The 20,354-nt window shown below is 33.2% G+C and overlaps 1 protein-coding gene across 4 annotated transcripts in view; it reads left to right on the top strand.

Annotated features, from left to right (window-relative positions):
• The window catches only part of DNAAF4 (dynein axonemal assembly factor 4), an 86,591-nt gene that overhangs the window by 37,294 nt on the left and 28,943 nt on the right, over positions 1–20,354 (top strand). For all 4 annotated transcript variants that reach the window (XM_074294571.1, XM_074294573.1, XM_074294570.1 and 1 more), the window contains exons 5-6: positions 17,496–17,641; positions 18,362–18,471. In XM_074294571.1, coding sequence (XP_074150672.1) covers positions 17,496–17,641; positions 18,362–18,471 — 256 coding nt within the window. The remainder of the gene's footprint in view (positions 1–17,495; positions 17,642–18,361; positions 18,472–20,354) is intronic.

Here is a 20,354-nt window from a genome sequence, read left to right as displayed (position 1 = left end):
GGCTTTTTTTTTTTTTTTTTTTTTGGCTTTAGTATCCTCCCCTGAAGATGACCACGTCTCTTCTCTGTTCCCATAATAACTTTTTTTGATTGGGTTCTTTTTGCTTTGCCTGATCATTAAAAAAAATATTAATATATAGGAGTTTGTTATTCTATCACCTCTACTCCTGAGGTAGAGAGATGGTGCCTCTGGCCTCAGATCCTTCTTCAGTTCTTCCTTCTGGTCTAAAATCCCAACCCAAGAACTCTGCTTTCCTGTAAATGCCCAAAGCCAGAAGGATCCCTACCCTATTGATTCTGCATTCACCAGACATCTGCTTCTCTCCTGGGCCACACCTTTGGCAGGATAGCTAGACCTGGTGCACCTTATCAGCAGAGGTTCCCTCAATATTTCCTGTAATGTACTCGTTGGGTTTTCTGGTAGTCTCTGGAGCAACCTTCATTTCAGTTGAGTAATCACCACAAGAATAGCCAGATGTTAAAGTCCAAATTCTTTATTACCTCCTTGCCTGGGGCCTGGCTAGCTTTCTTAGAGGCCTTCCACAGTCTTGGTTTCAGTGGAGAAAATGCAGGAGGATAAACCACCAAGGTGATGTGAGATGAAGTGAGTCTGAGTCCAACGGTTTGTGCTTCAGCCTCCAGCCATCACAAAGGTGGACAATGGAATAAATCTATCTCTGCCTTTCTTGGCTGAATTTGTCTCAGCTTATATGCTCTACACTGAGTATAAACCAATCATTATATCACTAGGAAACCATTATTTGTTGTAAGATTAAATCAATCATACTGAACTAGAGAACTATTAATCACCATGCTAAACTAGATAACCATTGTCTCATCAATTCCACTGACTTAACATCTTGTAAGAATCCTTGTTTCAGAGTTCTGGCCCATAACAATTTCCCTGCTCAGTTTTCTATCTGCTGATTGTGCCATGTTTTGACTTTGACTTTGACCAAGTCACTTGATTTCTCTGGGTCTGAATTATTTTGCAAATCACATAAACCAATCTGATCCAAATAGGAACATAATAAAGAACAGAGGAATCAAACAAATTTAGGATGCTTGCTTCTATCTAGATAGATATTCCATTTTCACAAGTTGATGAAGATAAAAACAATTAGCAACAGCAGAAACAGCTGATAAGAATGGCTCTAAAAATAAAAACTTAAATAAATCAAATCTTTATGTGGTAAAATAGATTTTGGAGTTTCCTTTTTTCTTTTTTTTTAATCAGTTCCTTATCTGAAAAAATGAATCCTTTCTATTTCCCTATTCTAAATAGAGAAGTAAAGGACCATATATTGTCTTAGATGCTTGCTGTGTCAGTTACTTTTTTTGCCCTTTTTGTTTTTCTTGGTGATAAGTGGTGGTTGTCTGTACTGGCATATAACTGAAAATGACTGGGATATTTTCTAAGATGCATCAAAAAATATAAAACCCCAAGCATTTATGTCAGTTTCACACAGTGAATAATATTAAAGCCAGAAAACAGTAATTTTCTTATGTGAAAAATATCATAATATGTAGAAAGAGAAATTCACTAGCAAATAAGAAATTTGATTCTTAGTCCCTATTCTAAAACATCCCAGATATTACTTTTTTAAAAAATGCTTTATTGTTGCCAATTTAGCTTTATCTCAGTCATTTTTCACTCTTCCTCCAGACTGGACATTCCCATGTAATTTAAAAAAAAAAAAAAAAAGTAAAAACATCTGATTCCTCTAAAGACTAGAGTCTGACTGTCCTACTTATTGTCACTGTCTTAGTAATCTCCCATTTTTCTTTCTTTTTTCTTTTTTTGTTTTTTGCTAAAACAATTGGGGTTAAGTGACTTGCCCAGAGTCACACAGCCAGGAAATGTTAAGTGTCTCAGATCAGATTTGAACTCAGATTCTACTGACTTCAGAGCTGGTGCTTTATCCATTGTGTCACCTAGTTGCCCATTAGTAGTCTCCCATTTTTCTAACCATGCAACAGGAAATCAGTTTCATTATCTCTCCTTAAGGCTCTCTATTGATTTTTCCTTATTCTGAGTCCAACTTTGTTACTTTAATTTTTCATGCTTCAGTTTTCTTATCTATAAAATGGAATTAATATGCCTAAAGGCAATAGGATTGGTATAAAAATTTCTTGTTTCTTTTCAGCTGTAAATTCTGTGATTCTAATAATTTTAATAGCTAGTTCTATAATTTTAGCTTCTCAACAATTAAGAATAATTCAAGTTGAGTATGTTAAAACTCTTTTTGTGACAAAAATTAAAAACATTTAAATAATTAAATTTATAGATGAATAAATTATAATTTAAAATTTATTGTGCCACATATATTTTACAAGATCATTTTACACACTAGATTTTATGTTGATAAACCAAGAAAGTAAAGATACACATGCATATCTTATTGTAATATGATGTTTTTCTTCTGACTTAACATTCATACTTTTTTACTGAAGTATTATTTTATTTTCTTCAAGTAAAGGAAGTTGATAACTATTTGATAATATGTATCATGTATGTGATAATGTTACATAATAAAATTCTTGCTTTAAGACCCTAATATTTTTAACTATTTACATGTATGTCACTTGTTTTTATTATTGACTTCACAAATTGAGAGTAAGAATATGGCTTAGTAACAAAAAAATAAGTTGTTAGAATTTTAAAGAAATATTGACTGTTCTATGGACTGCTTTTTACCTTCCTTCCCTTTGATACATTGTACATACAAACATACAAAGTACATAATTAATAAATTTTTTAAAATTGTTTATCCAAATGCTTTTCTTAGAAGAAAATAGAATGTAACACAGATTATTTTATAGAAACAGTTTAGAACCCATTGAAAGTTGTTTATATAGCCTAAGCCATTGATGATTGATTACCCTTAGAGTATAACAGTTCAATTCTGTAACTATAAAGCCTTCCTGCTACATTGATACTTTCTTCTTGACTCAGTGCCCTATTCTATCTTGGTCATTGCTGTTTTTCCCTCATTTTGTTATTTCTTCTTCAAGGGTAATGTCACAAGTGATTATATATTACCAGAATAACAAAATTATCCATGATTTTCAGTATGACTGGGGCTGTTTATGAATTTCTGTGCCCTATTACAGGAAAACAGGTCTTTTAAATTTCTTTTTCATTCAGTTTCTCTATGTGCTGAAAGGAAAATCCTAGAAAAAGTATCATAGGTCCTCCTGATTTTTTAATTATAATGATGATGTCAGATTTGAATTTTAATTTTCTTTGTATCCAGGTCCAGAATTCTCTCTACTGTACCACTTTGCTGCTTCTATCTTTTCATAAATATCAAAAGAAACTATATCAAAAATTTGAGAATGTGAAGGTATTGTCAGCTGTACACTTGCCATGGATATAACTATCCTTTGAACTTTCTATAAATTATTAACTCCATTCACTTAATGAACATGTATTGCATATTGACTGTGCACAAAGCATACCAGACTTTGGGAATTTAAAAAAATTGTCTCTGCCCCAAGATGCTTTTGGTTTAGTAAGACGACTTGATATTACAAAAGTAATTAAATATAAGGTAGAGTGTTGTGATGACTGTAAAAGAGAGATCTAGACAAAGTACAAAATTTGAAGAAGGTAAACACATTTAATTGAGGGGATCAGGGAAGGCTCAATGAATGAGGTATGATCCTGAGCTGAGCCTTGAAAGAAGAGAAGAATTTTCATAAGAGGAAGGTATATAGGAACAGCTTCAATAAATGTGTAATTATTTTTTTTGGATGGAAATGAGGTAGTTAAGTTACAGATAAATATAAATCTTATGTTTCAAGTGAACTTAAAAAAGCAAGGGTGACAATCATGATCTCAAACAATGTGATTGTAAAAATAAACATGATTAAAGGAGATAAACAGAAAAATATTATGCTTAAATGTATGTATAGGCTTCAGTAGATACTAAAAGGCATTTTGATGTTGTAGATAGAACTCCAGGCTTGAAATCAGAAAAATCCAGGTTCAGATCCCATATGCCTAGTAATAGTTGTCCTCCTGAGCAAGCCTTCATCCTCTTTTTTTGTGGCTTAATTTCTTCTTCTTTTTTTTAATTGAAGTTTTTTATTTTCAAAACATATGTAAGGATAATTTTTCAACATTAACCCTTGCAAATCTTTGTGTTGCCATTTCCCTCTTCTTACCCCCATCCCCTCTCCTAGAGGGAATGTAATCCAATATATGTTAAACATGGTAAAAATATATATTAAATCCAATATAGGCATACATATTTATACAATTATTTTGCTGCATAAGAAAAATCAGATCAAAAAGAAAAAAAAAAAAGGAGAGAGAGAGAGAGAGAGAGAGAGAGAGAGAGAGAGAGAGAGAGAGAGAGAGAGAGAATAAAATTCAAGCAAACCACAACAAAAGGAATGAAAATGCTATGTTGTGATCCACCCTCAGTTCCCACAATCCTCTCTCTGGGTGTAGATGGCTCTTCCCATCACAGGTCCATTGGAACTGGCTTGAATCATCTCATTGTTGAAAATAGCCATATCCATCAGAATTGATCCTTGTATAATCTTATTGTTGCCATGTATAATGAACTCCTGATTCTGCTCATTTCACTTAGCCTCAATTTCTTTATATGTAAAAATACAGGTTTGACTTAGATGGTCTCTATCCTTATTAGTTTTAAACCTATGATCCCAATATCCTGTGAATTAATATCAATACTAAATATGTATACACCAAATGGTATATCATCTAAATATTTAAAAGAAAATCAATTAAATTATAGAGAAAAATAGAGAGTAAAACTATAATATTTGAGAATTTAATGTATCCCTTTCTGATCCAAACAAATCTAAGAAAAAATTAAACAAAAAAGAACTAAAAGATCTATATAGAATTTTAGAGCTCTCTGATGATTACTGAATTAAGACTAGATGAATATATATAATTATCTCAGTTGTTCATGGCACATTAACAAAAACTACCGTGTATACTGAGGTGAAATGAAGAAATACTTAGTAAAAATAATAAAATTGCTATTTTAACAAAATAGAAAATTGGTCACTTAATTCTGAAAAAAGAATTTATCATGCCATAAATGAATACCAAAAAGGAAAAAATTCAGGATCAAATAGATTGACATTTGATTTCTATCAAATGTTCCAAGACAATGAACTCATATAAACTGTTTGAAAAAAACAGGAAAATAAGGGATCCTACTAAATTCCCTCTATGAAACAAATATCTAATAACTAAAACAGGGAAAGAAAAGACAAACTATTAGCTAATATCCCAACTGAAGATTGATGCAAAAAATATTAAATAAAATATTAGCAAAGAGTCTATAGGAACATATTAAAAATAATATACCTTAAGATAGTTTACATCAGGAATAAATAAATGAATGAAAAAAAGCATTTATTAAATACTATGTGTAAAGAATTAAGGTAAGCACTGAAGATACAAATAGGAAAATGGCAACAGTCTTCATTCTCAAGAAATTCACATTCCATATTATTGTTCTGTAAGAAATGACCAACAGGATGATTTCAGAAAGGCCTGGAGAGACTTACATGAACTGATGCTGAGTGAAATGAGCAGAACCAGGAGATCATTATATACTTCAATAACAATACTATATGATGATCAATTCTGATGGATGAGGCCCTCTTCAACAAAGAGATGAACTAAATCAATTCCAATAGAGCAGTGATGAACTGAACCAGCTACACCCAGCAAAAGAACTCTAGGAAATGATTATGAACCACTACATAGAATTCCCAATCCCTCTATTTTTGTCTGCCTACATTTTTGATTTCCTTCACAGGCTAATTGTACACTATTTCAAAGTCTGATTCTTTTTGTACAGCAAAACAAATTTTTGGACATTTATACATATATTGAATTTAATTATACTCTAACATATTTAACATGTATTGGTCAACTTGCCATCTGGGGGTGGGGGAGAAGGAGGGGAAAAATTAGAACAAAAGGTTTGGCAATTGTCAATGTTATAAAATTACCCATGCATATATCTGGTAAATTAAAACTATTAAAATTTTAAAAAAGAAAGAAAGAAAAGAAATTCACATTCCAGTGGGGAAGATGACACATATGGGAACTTTCAGCAGTTAATTAGCTAGAAAAGATCCATGGTATATAGAGTACAATCGAGTAGTTGGTAAAATATCTTCTTTAACATTATTTTTACTGATAATCTGTTTCTGATGATGAACCATTTTTTGCTGAAGAAGCAAAGGCTACAGCATTTGTAGAAACAATTCCAGGTAGCGTTTCCAATAGGTTCATTTCCTTGGATAATAGCTGCAGGGTTAGACTGGAAGCAGTTCTAGGAACCTGCTGTTTCTTGGGCTCTTGAATTCAAGTTTCTTCTTGGCTGTCTTCAACAGGGTCTTTTGAGAGTGTTAAAATTAAAATCCCTATGAACTGTTAAATGGAAGAAATTCCAAGTCCAAAAAGGAGAACAGAATGAACCAGAATCCCATCACAGTTTACAAAGATTGTAACTACGTTTATTGCAGTTTGCAAGCTGGATCAATGAGACAATGTTTTCATCTTCTCAAAGGGAAGTGGAAAAGGGTGAAATATTCTTGCATACATACATGAATTTTATGAGTGCCAGGGTAAAGGGAAAAACCATAAATTGGGAAATCAAGGGTCTAGGTAGTCTAGGTAGAAGATATTTGTAAATATGATAAATCAGAAAGCAGGATGTTTGCTGTTCTTTAGAAAAGTCAGAAATCAAAAGGTCTGCTTCCCTTTAGATGTCAGAAAGCAGAATGGTTACTTTCCATTTCTAAGCTGGTCAAGACTTGTTTTAGCAGTTACAAGTATCTTTGAGTTCAGCTGAAGTTTGCTTAGCAAAGAATTACTACTATGTCAAGCAACCTGGGCGTCAGAAGTCCTTCGAAATTCTAGCTGTGCTATTCCATTGTTTGGTTCCTGTGTGAAAAGGGCAACTCTAACATGTTTAAATCATTTAGTCAAGCATTAGAGAGCCTGGGTTCACAAGAGTAATAATTGAAGTGATGATGGTTGTTTGACTAACCTGGCACAGATTGCCTCCTATCAGTCCCTCAGTGTTCTTTTGCATGGAATGCAGGATTCATTCAATGTAAAGAAAACGATTAGCATCATAGACGATATTCATAACAAATTCAATTTTAAAATCATATATCAATGGAAACAGAAAAGGCTTTTAACAAAATATACCACCTACTTTTGTTAAAAACAAAATAAAACTACACATTAAATAGAACTTTGCCTTTTGATATAGAAAAGATTATTTAAAACCAAGAACTAATGAGATCTCCCTCCAGAAGTTAATAGTAATTCATGAATGACTTTTCTTTGGCTTCATCCATTTAACTAGTTCTTATCCCAAACCTCTCCATTTTATTTATCAATATTTACAAGGAAAATATCATCAAATAAATGCTTTGCTAAAGTCAAAAGTCAATAACAACAACAAACAAATATCCAAGGACTAGCATTTTATGTGACGGAGCAAATCTAGGGAACATTCCTTTAAGAGCATCTTGACCATCATTTCTTATAGCACAACAGTATTCTATCACAATCATATATAGCAACATGCTCAGCAAGTCACCAATTGATAGACATCCTCTAAATTTCCAATTCTTTGCCACCACTAAAAGAATTGCTGTAAATATTTTTTAAATCTCTTTGGGATATACACCTAGTAGCAGTATGGCTTGGTCAAAGAGTATGTATGCATGATTTTGTAGCCTTTTGGGCATAGTTCCAAAAAGTTCTCCAGAATGGATGAATCAGTATACAACTTCAACAACAATGCATGAGCGTTTTAATTTTCCCACATCCCTTCCAGCTTTTGTCATTTTCCTTTTCTGTTATATTAACCAATCTAATAGGTGTATGGTGATAGCTCAAGTTGTTTGAATTTTCATTTCTCTCCTCAGTGGTGATTTAGAGCATTTTTATATGAGCATATATAGCTTTGATTACTTTGATAACTGTTCATATCCTCTGATGATTTATCAATTGAGGAATGACACTTATTGTTTCTATAAATTTGATTGTTTTCTATATATTTGAGAAATAAGGTCTATCAGAGACACTTGCTGTTAAAAGTTTTTTTCATAGTAATGATTACTATGTATTTCCCTCCATCCTGTTTTTACTTGATTTATGCTATTCTCTCCTTCTACCCGGTTCATTCTGAAGTGTGTTTTGCCTGTAACTTTTGTCTTACTTAATCTCTTTTCTCTCCTATCAGCTCCATCCCCTTTTATTATGCCTCTCCCCTCCTGCCTTCCTGTATGGTTAGATATCCCAACTGAGTATATGTGTGGATTACTCCTTCTTTGAGCCAATTCTTTCCTTCTATTGTAAAATCTCTTTTGGACCTCTTTTATGTCATATTTATATTCTACCTCTCCCTTCCCCCTTCTCCCTATATATTCTTCTTTCTCACCCCTTAATTTTATTTGTTTTAAATAATCATCTTTTCTATCTATGTACACGAATTGCATTTATACTATGCTATACTATATTTACTAATTGTTCTAATAATGAGAAAGACTTTATTTCCCCTATAGGGAAGCAGCTAGGTGGTACAGTGGAAGAGCACCAGCCCTGAAGTCAGGAGGACCTAAGTTCAAATCTGGTCTCAAACATTGTCTAGTTGTGTGCTCCTGGGCAAGTCACTTAATCCCAATTGCCCCAGGGGGAAAAATAATAATATTTCCCATGTGGGAATATAAACCTTCTAATCTCTATTTCATTATACTTGAAATATTATACTCAGTTTTGCTGGGTAGATGATTCTTGGTTGTAATCTTAGTTCTTTTGCCCTCCAGAACATCATATTCCAAGGTCTCTAATCTTTTAACATAGAAACCACCAAATCTTATCATATCATCAACATGGCTCCATAATATATATGAATTGTTTCTTTTTTGGCTGCTTGCAGTATTTATTCTTTGATCTGAAACGCCTGGGATTTGGCTATGATATTCCTGGGAGTTTTCATTTGGGGATGTCTTTCAGGAGGTGACCAGTAGATTCAATTTTTATTTACTCACTTATTCTAGCATAATTTCTTGAAAGATGGTATCAAGACTCGTTTTTATTATAATTTCCAGGTAATCCACTAAATTCTTAATTTCTCTATCCTGAATCTCTTTTGGGGTCAGCTATTTTTCCAATGAGATATTTGAAATTTGTAAGTTCTACTCACTTCACTTAGCATCAGTTCATGTCTCTCCAGGCATTTCTGAAATCATGCTGATCATTTCTTATAGAATTTAGCCAATTCTATTTTTTAGTGAATTCTTTTTTCAGGGAATTTTTATATATCTTTTCCCATTAGGCCAACTTTGCTTTTCAAGGCATTCTTCTCTTCACTGGATTTTGTGGCACTTTTACCATTTGGTTACAGTAATTTTTTGTATGTACCTCCTTTACCAAGCTGCTGACTATTTTTTCTTTTTTTAATATTCATTCATTTATTTTTTATTGAAGTTTTTTATTTACAAAACATGTGCATGGGTAATTTTTCAACATTGATCCTTGCAAAACTTTCTGTTCCAAATTTTTCCCTCCCTACCCCTACTCCCTCTCTTAGATGGCACATAGTCCAATACATGTTAAATATGTTAAAATATATGTTAAATCCAATACATGTATACGTATTTAAACAGTTATCTTGCGGCACAAGAAAAATCAGATCAAGAAGAAAGAAAAAACTGAGAAAACAGAATGCAAACAACTAACAACAGAGAGAGTGAGAGTGCTATGTTGTGGTCCACACTCAGTTCTCATGGTTCTCACTCTGGATGTAGATGGCTCTCTTCATCACTGAATAAGTAGAACTGGTTTGAAACATTTCATGGTTGAAGAGATTCTTGTGCTGACTTTTTTCATGATTTTTAAGCACTTTCATTTTTCTTCTCAATTTTTCCTCTACTTGATTTTCAAAATCCTTTTTTAGTTCTTCCTAAGACTAATTCATATTTTTTCTCTTAGGCTTTGGATGTAAGAATTTTGATTTTGGTATTTACTTATGAGTTTGTGTTTCCCTGTTACCATTGTTACTTTCTTAATGCAGGATTTTTTTTTTTTTTTTTTTTTTTGCTGTTTCCTCATTTTTCAGCCTATTTCTTGACTTTTAACTCTATGTTAAACTGGGCCTCTGCTTCTGGAGTGGAGAGGGCAATATCCCAAACTTTAGAGTTTTTTTTCTGCAGCTATTTTCAGAGATAATTCTGGGAACCTTACATTTTTGGTTCTTCCAGAAGTATGTTTATTACTCTCTTGTGCTGTGCACTGATCTTTGAGTGTTCACAAGCACTCTTTTCTATCCTGACCCTGCTCCCTTTGGCTTCAAGTTTTGATGTGCTAGTGCTTCTCCTTGCTCTGAGACTGAGACCCAAGTCTCTGAGTCATATCAAAGTATGAGCAATGAATAAAGTCCTGCCCCTGATACCAGCAAAGAATCTATTTAATTTTCTTCTGGCTAGTTGTCTGACCCTCCTTACCATCTGTGGTTGAGAGGTCCAGAAAATCACCACAAATTAAGCACCTTATTGATTCAGTCACCTCCAAGGAACTACTCTTGTTTTGCTAAGACTTTAGTTTGCACTGGTTATAGCCTGCACTGGAACTATAATGTTCACTCTCATTCTGGTGCAACAGAGCTTTCTGCACATGCTTCTAACTTGTTTGTAGTCTAGAAAATTTGTTACATCATCTTTTGGGAGTTCTGCCACTTTAGAATTTGTTTATTGAAGTTAAGGGAAAAGTTTGGGAAGGGCTGGGTAAGTTTTTTTGCCTTTTTTTCTAACATCTTGACTACTACATTGGTGAATTCTTTAAATTGCTACTTCTACCTCATCGATACGGACTTAGGACAGTTTTCTTGATAATTTCCCACATTTATAGGCTAAGCTCTATTTCTTTAGTCAAATCCTTCAGGAAGTTCAATTATTACACTAAATTTATCTCTCTTTGGGGCAGTTAGATGGTACAGTGGATAGAATACCAGCCCTGAAATCAGGAAGACTTAAGTTTAAATCCAATTTCAGACACTTAATACTTTCTAGCTGTGTGACTCTGGGCAAGTCAAGTCACTTAACCCCAATTGCTTTGCCAAAAATTAAAAAAAAAAAAAAAAAAAATATATATATATATATATATATATATATATATGTGTGTGTGTGTGTGTGTGTGTGTGTGTGTGTGTGTGTGTATATATATATAATCTTTGATCTGTTTCCTATATATATTATATATATATATATATATATATATATATATATATATATATATATATATATATAATCTTTGATCTGTTTCCCATATCAGTTGTTTTTCTGATAAGATATTTCACATTTTCTTTCTCTTTTTTTCATCCTTTATATTTTGATGTATTTTTTTTTCTATCTCATGAAGTCATTAGTTTCCATTTGACTAATTCTAATTTAAATCTAATTCTAAATTTAATCTAATTTAATCTAATTCTAAAGAATTATCTTTTTTTCAGTCAGTTGGTGTGCCTTTTTTTTCCACTTTGGTCAATTCTGTTTTTTATAGAGTTATTTTCTTCACTGAATGTTTGTGCTGCTTTGGCCGCTGGGCCAGTCCTTGTTTTTAAAGAATTATTTTCTTCATTATTTTTTGGGTGAGCCTCTTTTTTATTGTTATTCAGACATTTCAGACATGTCTGATTCTTTGTTTGATTTGGAATTTTCTTGTTAAAACTGCTAGAGTGGTTTGCCATTTCCTTCTCCAGCCCATTTTACAGATGAAGAACTGAGACAGAGTTTAAGTGACTTGCCCAGGGTCACACAGCTAGTAAATATCTGAGGTTAGATTTGAACTGTGGAAGATAAATTTTCCTGACTCCAAGTCTAACACTCTATCCACTATACTACTTGTCTGCCCAAACTGTCAGTTCTCTCTACATGATTTTTTTACATCACCCTCATTTCCCAACTTTTCATCTGTCATATCTTTCTTTAACTCTTGTTGTTTGTTCATTTTTTAGTCTATTTCTTGACTTCAAACCTAATGTTAATGTTGGATTTTGTACACCCTGGGATTAGGAAGGCACTGTGCCAGGCTTTAGGCTTTTTCATGATGCTGTTTTCAGAGCTAGTTCTGGGGACCTGAAAGTTTTAGGTAATACCAAAGTGGTATTTTGACTCTGCTTTCCTGGTCTGTGCTCTAGTTTTTAACAAGGAAGGCCCCTCTTCCCCTGCACCTGCAGGCACTAGCATTCCTTTCTGCTATGGTACTGTGACTAGAATCTCTGCTTTCTTTGCCCAATAACCAATATTCCTTTCTGTCCTGGAATTGCTACCCAGAACTGCATAGGTGCAGTTGCTAATCAGTATCAGATCTACTCAGTGCCAGTAAACAATTACTTGTAATTTAGCAGTTGTCTGACTCCTTCTGATCTGAGAGTTCCCAAAACTACTGGTGTAGCTGCTGCCATAGCCTGTGTATACTTCAGACAGACCTTTATCTGACCTCTGATATTATATATTTCTTCTGTCTACCTTTTAAGTCTTCTTTGGCCAGAAAAATATCGCACTCCAACTCTGTTGTCTCTGCTTCTCCAAAACTTCCTGTGAGGCATTATTTTAAAAGGTGTTTGGAGAGGAGTTTTGGGAAAGTTCAATTGGGTGACTGCCATTAATCTGCCCTCTTGTTCCTACTCTAGAGCTTGAGAGGTTCTTAATGTTTTTTTTGTGTCATGGATTCTTTTGGTGGTCTAATGAAACTAGTAGATCAATTCTCAGAATAATATTTTAAAGTATATAACATAAAATACAGAGGATTACAAAAAAATCCACCTCAAATCTCATTATATTAAAATTCAGTTTATCAAAAATAATTTAAAAAACAGTTTATGTGTTCCCTGCAATCTATCCAGAGATGTCTTAGGGACCTATGAATCTTAGGTTATAGACCCCTGGTATGGAGAAAGAAAAAAAAAAAAGAATATACAAGGCACATCCTTAGGGGATACTCACAGTTATTAGGCATGACATGGATGAGCATCCAGCAAAGGAAAATGGAAGAAGCAATAAGAAATGAATGAGGAGAATTAGAAGAACACAAAAAATTTAACAATTTAATTGATTAAATTAAAATACTTCTGCACAAGCAAAATCAATGCAGGTAAAAATTAGATCGAAAATTGTTAGGTTCTTACTAAGTGCTAATAAGATAATGAGATATTAGGTTTTTACTAAGTACTAAGTCAGTACTTAACAATTCTCTAGTTGACGCCTTTACTGGGAGTTTTACTTGTGAATTTCTGGGGCGGAGCTTGCATGTCTGGAGGAAGAAGTCTCTCCTATAGACCAGAGAGTGATCAGCAGTCTCTGGAGACAACAGCCCGTTACATATTGGCACCCCACGTTGAGCACCAATTTGTAATGTGCTGTCAGTCTCCAGAAGCTGCTGATTGCTCTCTGGGAGGAAATCTGCTGTGTCAACTCAAATCTCTCCGACAGATTCTTCTTCCAGTAGAGAACCATTGTCTCCAGACAGTTGCTGTTAACTCTGGTCCAGAGTAGTGACTTCCCTTCCTGCAGAGAGCTACCTCAAGTCTGGTCCAGACAAGACACTCTCTATCTTTCAAGTGCTACTCTCTTTTATCCTCCCAGAGAATGGGCGTGGGATAATGCAAGGGCTTCTGGGAAAAATTACTTCAACCAATGAACTTGCTCCTCCTAAGCATGCAAGTTCACAAGTAAAACTCCCAGTAAAGACCGGAACTAGAGAATTGTTAAGTACCACCTTAGCACTTAGTAAAAACCTAATATCTCATTATCTCATTAGCACTTAGTAAGAACCTAACAGAAAATAGTTAACTGAGGAAAAAAATCTTTGCAGCAAATTTCTTTAATAAAGGTCTGACATGCCAGAAACATAGGGAACTAATTCTAATATAATAGCAAGAGCCATTTCCCAGTAGATAAGTGATCAAAGGGTGTGACTAGATTGTTCTCATAGGAAGAAGAAAACTAAGCTATCAATAACAATGTGAAAAATAAAAAGGTCCAAATCACTGATAATAGGAGAACAACTATGTAAAATGTATCTGAAAGTTCCATCTTATTACCATTAGACTGACAAAAATGACAAAAATGAAGATGAGTGAAAGAACAGATATACCAATACACTGTGGCTGGAGCTATGAAGCTGTGCAGTCACTTTGGAGAGCAATTTGAAACTGTATCCCCAAGTTACTAAAAAAGTGTATACTCTTTAATCCAGTGATATCATTATTAGGTCCAATCTCAAAGTGATGAAGGGCAAAAGGAAAAACCACATCCGTGCAAAAGTATTTGTAGAAAAGTTAAAAATAAGAGCTCTCAAGGGAATGTCTGAAAATATAAATGAATATAATGGAATAATATTGCATAGTAAAAAAAAAAAGAGAAAGGTTCAGAGAAACATGGAAAGTCTTATATGAATGGATACAGAATGGAACAGAACTAGAACAATTTATATAATGACTTCAATATTGTAAAGGAAAATAACTTTGAAAAGATTTAAGAAGTCTGATGACCCAATGACCAATCACATATCTGGAAGTCTGGCAGTAAAGTATTCTATTCACTTGCTGACAGAGAAATACTGGACCTGAAAGGTAGAAGGAAAGGTTCATTTTTGGACATGGCCAGGAGAGGAAAGAAGGAAAGAAAAGTGCTTTGTTGTGCTTTTTTAAGTGCTTAGTATGTGCCAGGGCAATCAGATAGTACTAGGTCTGGAGTCAGGAAGACCTGAATTTGAACCTAGCCTCAGACACTTGCTGTGTGATTCTGAGCAAGTCACTTGATCCTATTTGCCTCAGTTTCCTCATCTGTAAAATGAGCTGGAGAAGAAAATGGCAAATATCAAAGAATCTTTGACAAGAAAACCCCAAGTGGAGTTACAAAGATTTGGACATGACTGAAATGACTAAACAACAATACTGTATGCCAGGAATGTAGCTAAATACTTTACAAATATCTCATTTGATCCTTACAATGACCCTGGGGTAATTTCTGTTGTTATCCCCATTTTATTTTATTTTAATTATAGCTTTTTATTGACAGAACATATGTCTGGGTAATTTTTTACAACATTATCCCTTGCACTCACTTCTGTTCTGACTTTTCCCTTCTCTCCCTCCACCCTGTCCTCTAGATGGTAGGCAGTCTTATAGATGTTAAATATAGTATATCCTAGAAACGATATATGTGTGCAGAACCATACAGTTCTCTTGTTGCACAAGAAGAATTTGATTCAGAAGGTAAAAATAACCTGTAAATAATCCACATTAATTTCCCAGTGTTCCTTCTCTGGGTGTAGCTGATTCTGTCCACCATTGATCAATTGGGACTGAATTATGTCTTCTCTTTGTTGAAGAGAGCCATGTCCATCAGAATACATCCTCATACTGTATTGTTGTTGAAGTGTATAATGATCTCCTGGCTCTGCTCATTTCACTCAGCATCAGTTCATGTAAGTCTTTCTAAGCCCCTCTATATTCATTCTGCTGGTCATTTCTTACAGAACAATAATATTCCATAATATTCATATACCACAATTTATCAACCATTCTCCAATTGATGGGCATCCATTCATTTTCCATTTTCTAGCCACTACAAAGAGGGCATTATCCCCATTTTATAGTTGAGTAAAATTTTTTTTTTGCTTGTATTTATATACAAATACATCTATGGAAGCAGCGATAACAGAACCAAACAAGTTAAACCTGTTAAATCAAATTTTTATTTGAAGGAAAGGAAACAAGTATTTATTAAGTGCTTACTATGTACCAAGCACTGTGCTAAATATTTTACAAACAGATATTAACTTATTTGACTCTCACTACAATCCCTGAGAGGTAGGTGTTATTATTAATTTTTATTTTACCATTGGGAAAATTGAAACAAAAGTTAAGTGACTTGCTTGGGGATCTCGCAACTAATGAGCCCAGATGTAAATTCTGGGCTTCCTGACTCTTAGCCACTAGCTCTATCTACTGCTCCACCTGCCTGGGGAAATTTGTTTTGCTTATTTATCACTTAAGATGTTTTGTTCTATTTTGTTTTTAATTTTGGGGAAAATGAGTTTGAGGAGGAGATGGGTTGGAACAGTAATGTAAAGATAAAAAGAAACTAGAGTCATTGAAGCATTTGCAAAAAAAAATTAAAAAGAATAGAAAATACTCCAACAACAATACCATATGATGATCAATTCTGATGGACGTGGCCATCTTCAACAATGAGATGAACCAAATCAGTTCCAATAGAGCAGTAATGAACAGAACCAACTACACCCAGCGAAAGAACTCTGGGAGATGACTATGAATCACTACATAGAATTCCCATCCCTTTATTTTTGTCTGCCTGCATTTTTTATTTCCTTCACAAGTTAATTGTATTTCAAAGTCCGATTCTTTTTGTACAGCAAAACAACTGTTTGGACATGTATACATATATTGTATTTAATTTATACTTTAACATATGTAACATGTATTGGTCAACCTGCCATCTGGGGGGAGGGAGGAAGGAGGGGGAAAATTAGAACAAAAGGTTTGGCAATTGTCAGTGTTGTAAAATTACCCATGCATATATCTGGTAAATAAAAAGCTATAATAAAAAATAAATAAAGAATATAAAATAAGTCTGGAGGGAGATAGACAAACAGAACAGCTTTAAAATTAACATTTAATTTATTACATGTTTGAAAAAAGCAAGGTGTTTTATAGATTCAAGATTTCATATAAATATATATGTACATCTTTGTTTGTTTATGTGTGGGAATATCCATGTTAATTTGTATTTTTCAAGTACAGGTTAATAAAAAAGTAAAAAAACCTTTTTAAATAATAGACGTACTACTATCTCCAAATGAGCTGTCTGCTTTAGCCATCAAGAAAGTTAATGCTATTTTTTGCTATATTGAGGAAGGCATAGTGTTTAGGCCACTGGAATCTGCTTCAGACTCTGTCCTAGTCAGACTATATCTGAAGTGATGTTTTCAGTTCTGTATGCCAACTTTTAGGAAGGGCATTAATAAATTTGAGAATAGCTTAAGTATGTACCACATGAAGATCACTTGAAAGCAAATCAGATGTTTAGCCTTAAGAAGTACAGATTTAAGGGAGATGTGATAAAAATTGGCAAATATGTGAAGGATTGTCACATAAGAGCCATTAAACAAGACTTTCATTTTTTGTCTTAATATCCTATCATAACTCTTATGTCTGGAATGTTATAGATACTTAATAAATGGTTGTTGATTTGATTTGAAAAAAATATATATGATCAACTTGTTTACATTTCTTAATATTAAAAGAATCCTGGACTTATTTTATATTGGTTATATTTGGGAATTCTTTCCCTTTAACATCTTCAAAGCACAGATGCTTTTGTTATCAATTTGATTATTAAATGCAATGAATTAAAAAATTAATGTCATATTTGTTAATATTCTTTTTGAAGGAAAAAATGCAAAAATTATATTTTCTGAGAAGTTAAAAGATGACTGTGTTCCTGCCCCTCGTTCCACTGGCAATATTAAAATCCAGTTTACCCCTCGAGTTTTCCCAACTGCTCTCAGAGAATCTCAAGTAGCAGAAGAAGAAGAGGTAGAGATAACTGTTATTGTTTGTGATGACCATTACCATCAAAGAAAATGTTTCATAAATAATTTATTTCAGCCATTTATCAGAATTCTGCTGGTGCCGAGTTTCTTACATCTTTACTAAACCAAAGAAATTACTGTTTATTAATGATTGCTAATGATAGGAGCAAAAAAAAAATTTGTAGATTCTTGGCACCAATTGCTAGTGAGATAATATTCTAAATCATGTTATTTGCAAAAGCAAATTGGTTATGCTTACTACTTATTTTTCTAAGTGCTGGTTATATATAGTTATATATATAGTATCTTTTTTATATAGTATCTTTGAGAAGCTTTTGGTAGGTTGGAAAGTTGCTGATAATTCGAATTTTTTTGTCATCTTGGAAATAATATAATTGTACTTGCTCAGAAAACCCCAAGACTTGATTTAAGATTTAAGATTTCTGATATATATATATATATATATATACTTACCTTTAAAGTTTTCAAGTACTTCTTTGTAATTTGATTAGAAACTATTTTACATTCCTAATAAAGTTGGAAAACTAGACTCAATTGTGATAATATTTCTAAACTTGAATTAGTAATATTTAGTGTAGAAGAATAAAATGTTAACATATCGTCAGATAATATTTATTTGAAGGTAAAACAAAAATCTAAAAGAAATTGCTATCAAAAGCAAAATGTGAATATTATTCACAAGATTTATTTCTTATCACTACAGTGGTTACATAAACAGGCAGAGGCACGAAGAATAATGAATGAAGATATTCCTGAACTCCATGATTTAAAAGAAGAGGAAAAGAATCCAGAATGGTTGAAGGACAAAGGAAAGTAAGTTTCAACTTTCTTTGAGAGGATAAAACTAATTTTCTGAACATTTTGTACAATATTAACTGGTTAATTACATACTTTGATTTCTAGATAAGAGGAAAAATTCTGTAGCAAATGAAACATAAGAGACCTTTGTAAAATTATGTGGTCTAAATAATTTCTGTAATAATTGGTAAATATCTTAAGGCAACAAGTATTTATCATGAGCCCATTTTGTGCCAGGATACAAAGAAAAAAATTGAATACTCTCAAGAAAAGTCTATGCTGTACTATATCAGTGCCATAGGCACAAGTGGCTCCAAAGCTGTAAGAATTATTATTCCCAGAATCTTTCATCAAGAGTGACTCTAATCCATCGTTTTAGAAGAATTACATTATATATAGTATTTATACCTTCAAGATAATTTCAGATTACTTATGAGTTTTATTAATGATGTTGCCTTTTAAAAATTATTATTATAAACAATATAAAAACAAATTTCAAATAGACAATAGGAAAAAATGATTACAAAACAGTTATATTTAAACGATAAACATATTTTGTTTATAACTTCGTTTTTAAAATGTGCACTTTAACATTAACAAAATTTCAACTTCTGAACTTTTCTCTGTGTATTCAGCCATTTTTATTGTTCCTTTAGATTAGTTGAAGGAAAAGAAGAGCTTCTATGTTATATTTAGGTTCAGAACTATCAGAATCACTTATTTGTTACATTTTGTATCTTGTAGTTGGATGGTTTCCTAGGCCAGTGGTGTCAAAATCAAATAGAAATGGGAGGGATGTGGGTACCTCAGTACTAAATCAAACATAAAGATCCTTGTGGGCACATATAAACTTTGGGAACCACATATTTAATGCCTATATTATATTTTAATTTCTTTTGTTAAACATTTCCCAATTACATTTTAATCTGATTCAATCACTCTAAGAAGTGTCAGTTATAACATTTTTCAGTCTCAATCAGTAAATTTATCAAAAATTTCTTTTATTTAGAATTTTTTTCCACAGTATATATGCATGAGTAATTTTTTTATAATATTATCCCTTGTATTCATTTTTCCAAATTATCCCTCCCCTTCCTCCACACCCTCCCCCCGATGACAGGCAATCCCATACATTTTACATATGTTACAATATAACCCAGATACAATATATGTGTGTAAATACCATTTTCTTGTTGCACATTAAGTATTAGATTCTGAAGGTATAAGTAACCTGGGTAGATAGACAGTAGTGCGAACAATTTACATTCACTTCCCAGTGTTCCTTCTCTGGGTGTAGTTATTTCTGTCCATCATTGATCAACTGGAAGTGAGTTGGATCTTCTTTATGTTGAAGATTTCCACTTCCATCAGAATACATCTTCATACAACATTGAAGTTTACAGAGATCTTCTGGTTCTATTCATTTCACTCAGCATCAGTTGATGTAAGTCTCTCCAAGCCTCTCTGTATTCCTCCTGCTGGTCATTTCTTACAGAGCAATAATATTCCATAACCTTCATATACCATAATTTACCCAACCATTCTCCAATTGATGGACATCCATTCATTTTCCAGTTTCTAACTACTACAAAAAGAGCTGCCACAAACATTTTGGCACATACAGGTCCCTTTCCACTCTTTAGTATTTCTTTGGGATATAATCCCAATAACAGCAATGCTGGGTCAAAGGGTATGCACAGTTTGATAACTTTTTGGGGGATAGTTCCAAATTGCTCTCCAGAATGGCTGGATTCTTTCACAACTCCACCAACAATGTATCAGTGTCCCAGTTTTCCCATATCCCCTCCAACATTCATCATTATTTGTTCCTGTCATCTTAGTCAATCTGACAGGTGTGTAGTGGTATCTCAGAGTTGTCTTAATTTGCATTTCTCTGG

The sequence above is a fragment of the Sminthopsis crassicaudata genome, chromosome 2, assembly GCF_048593235.1.
Source record: "Sminthopsis crassicaudata isolate SCR6 chromosome 2, ASM4859323v1, whole genome shotgun sequence".
Classification (NCBI taxonomy): domain Eukaryota; kingdom Metazoa; phylum Chordata; class Mammalia; order Dasyuromorphia; family Dasyuridae; genus Sminthopsis; species Sminthopsis crassicaudata.
This window is presented reverse-complemented; position numbering and strand designations above follow the sequence as displayed.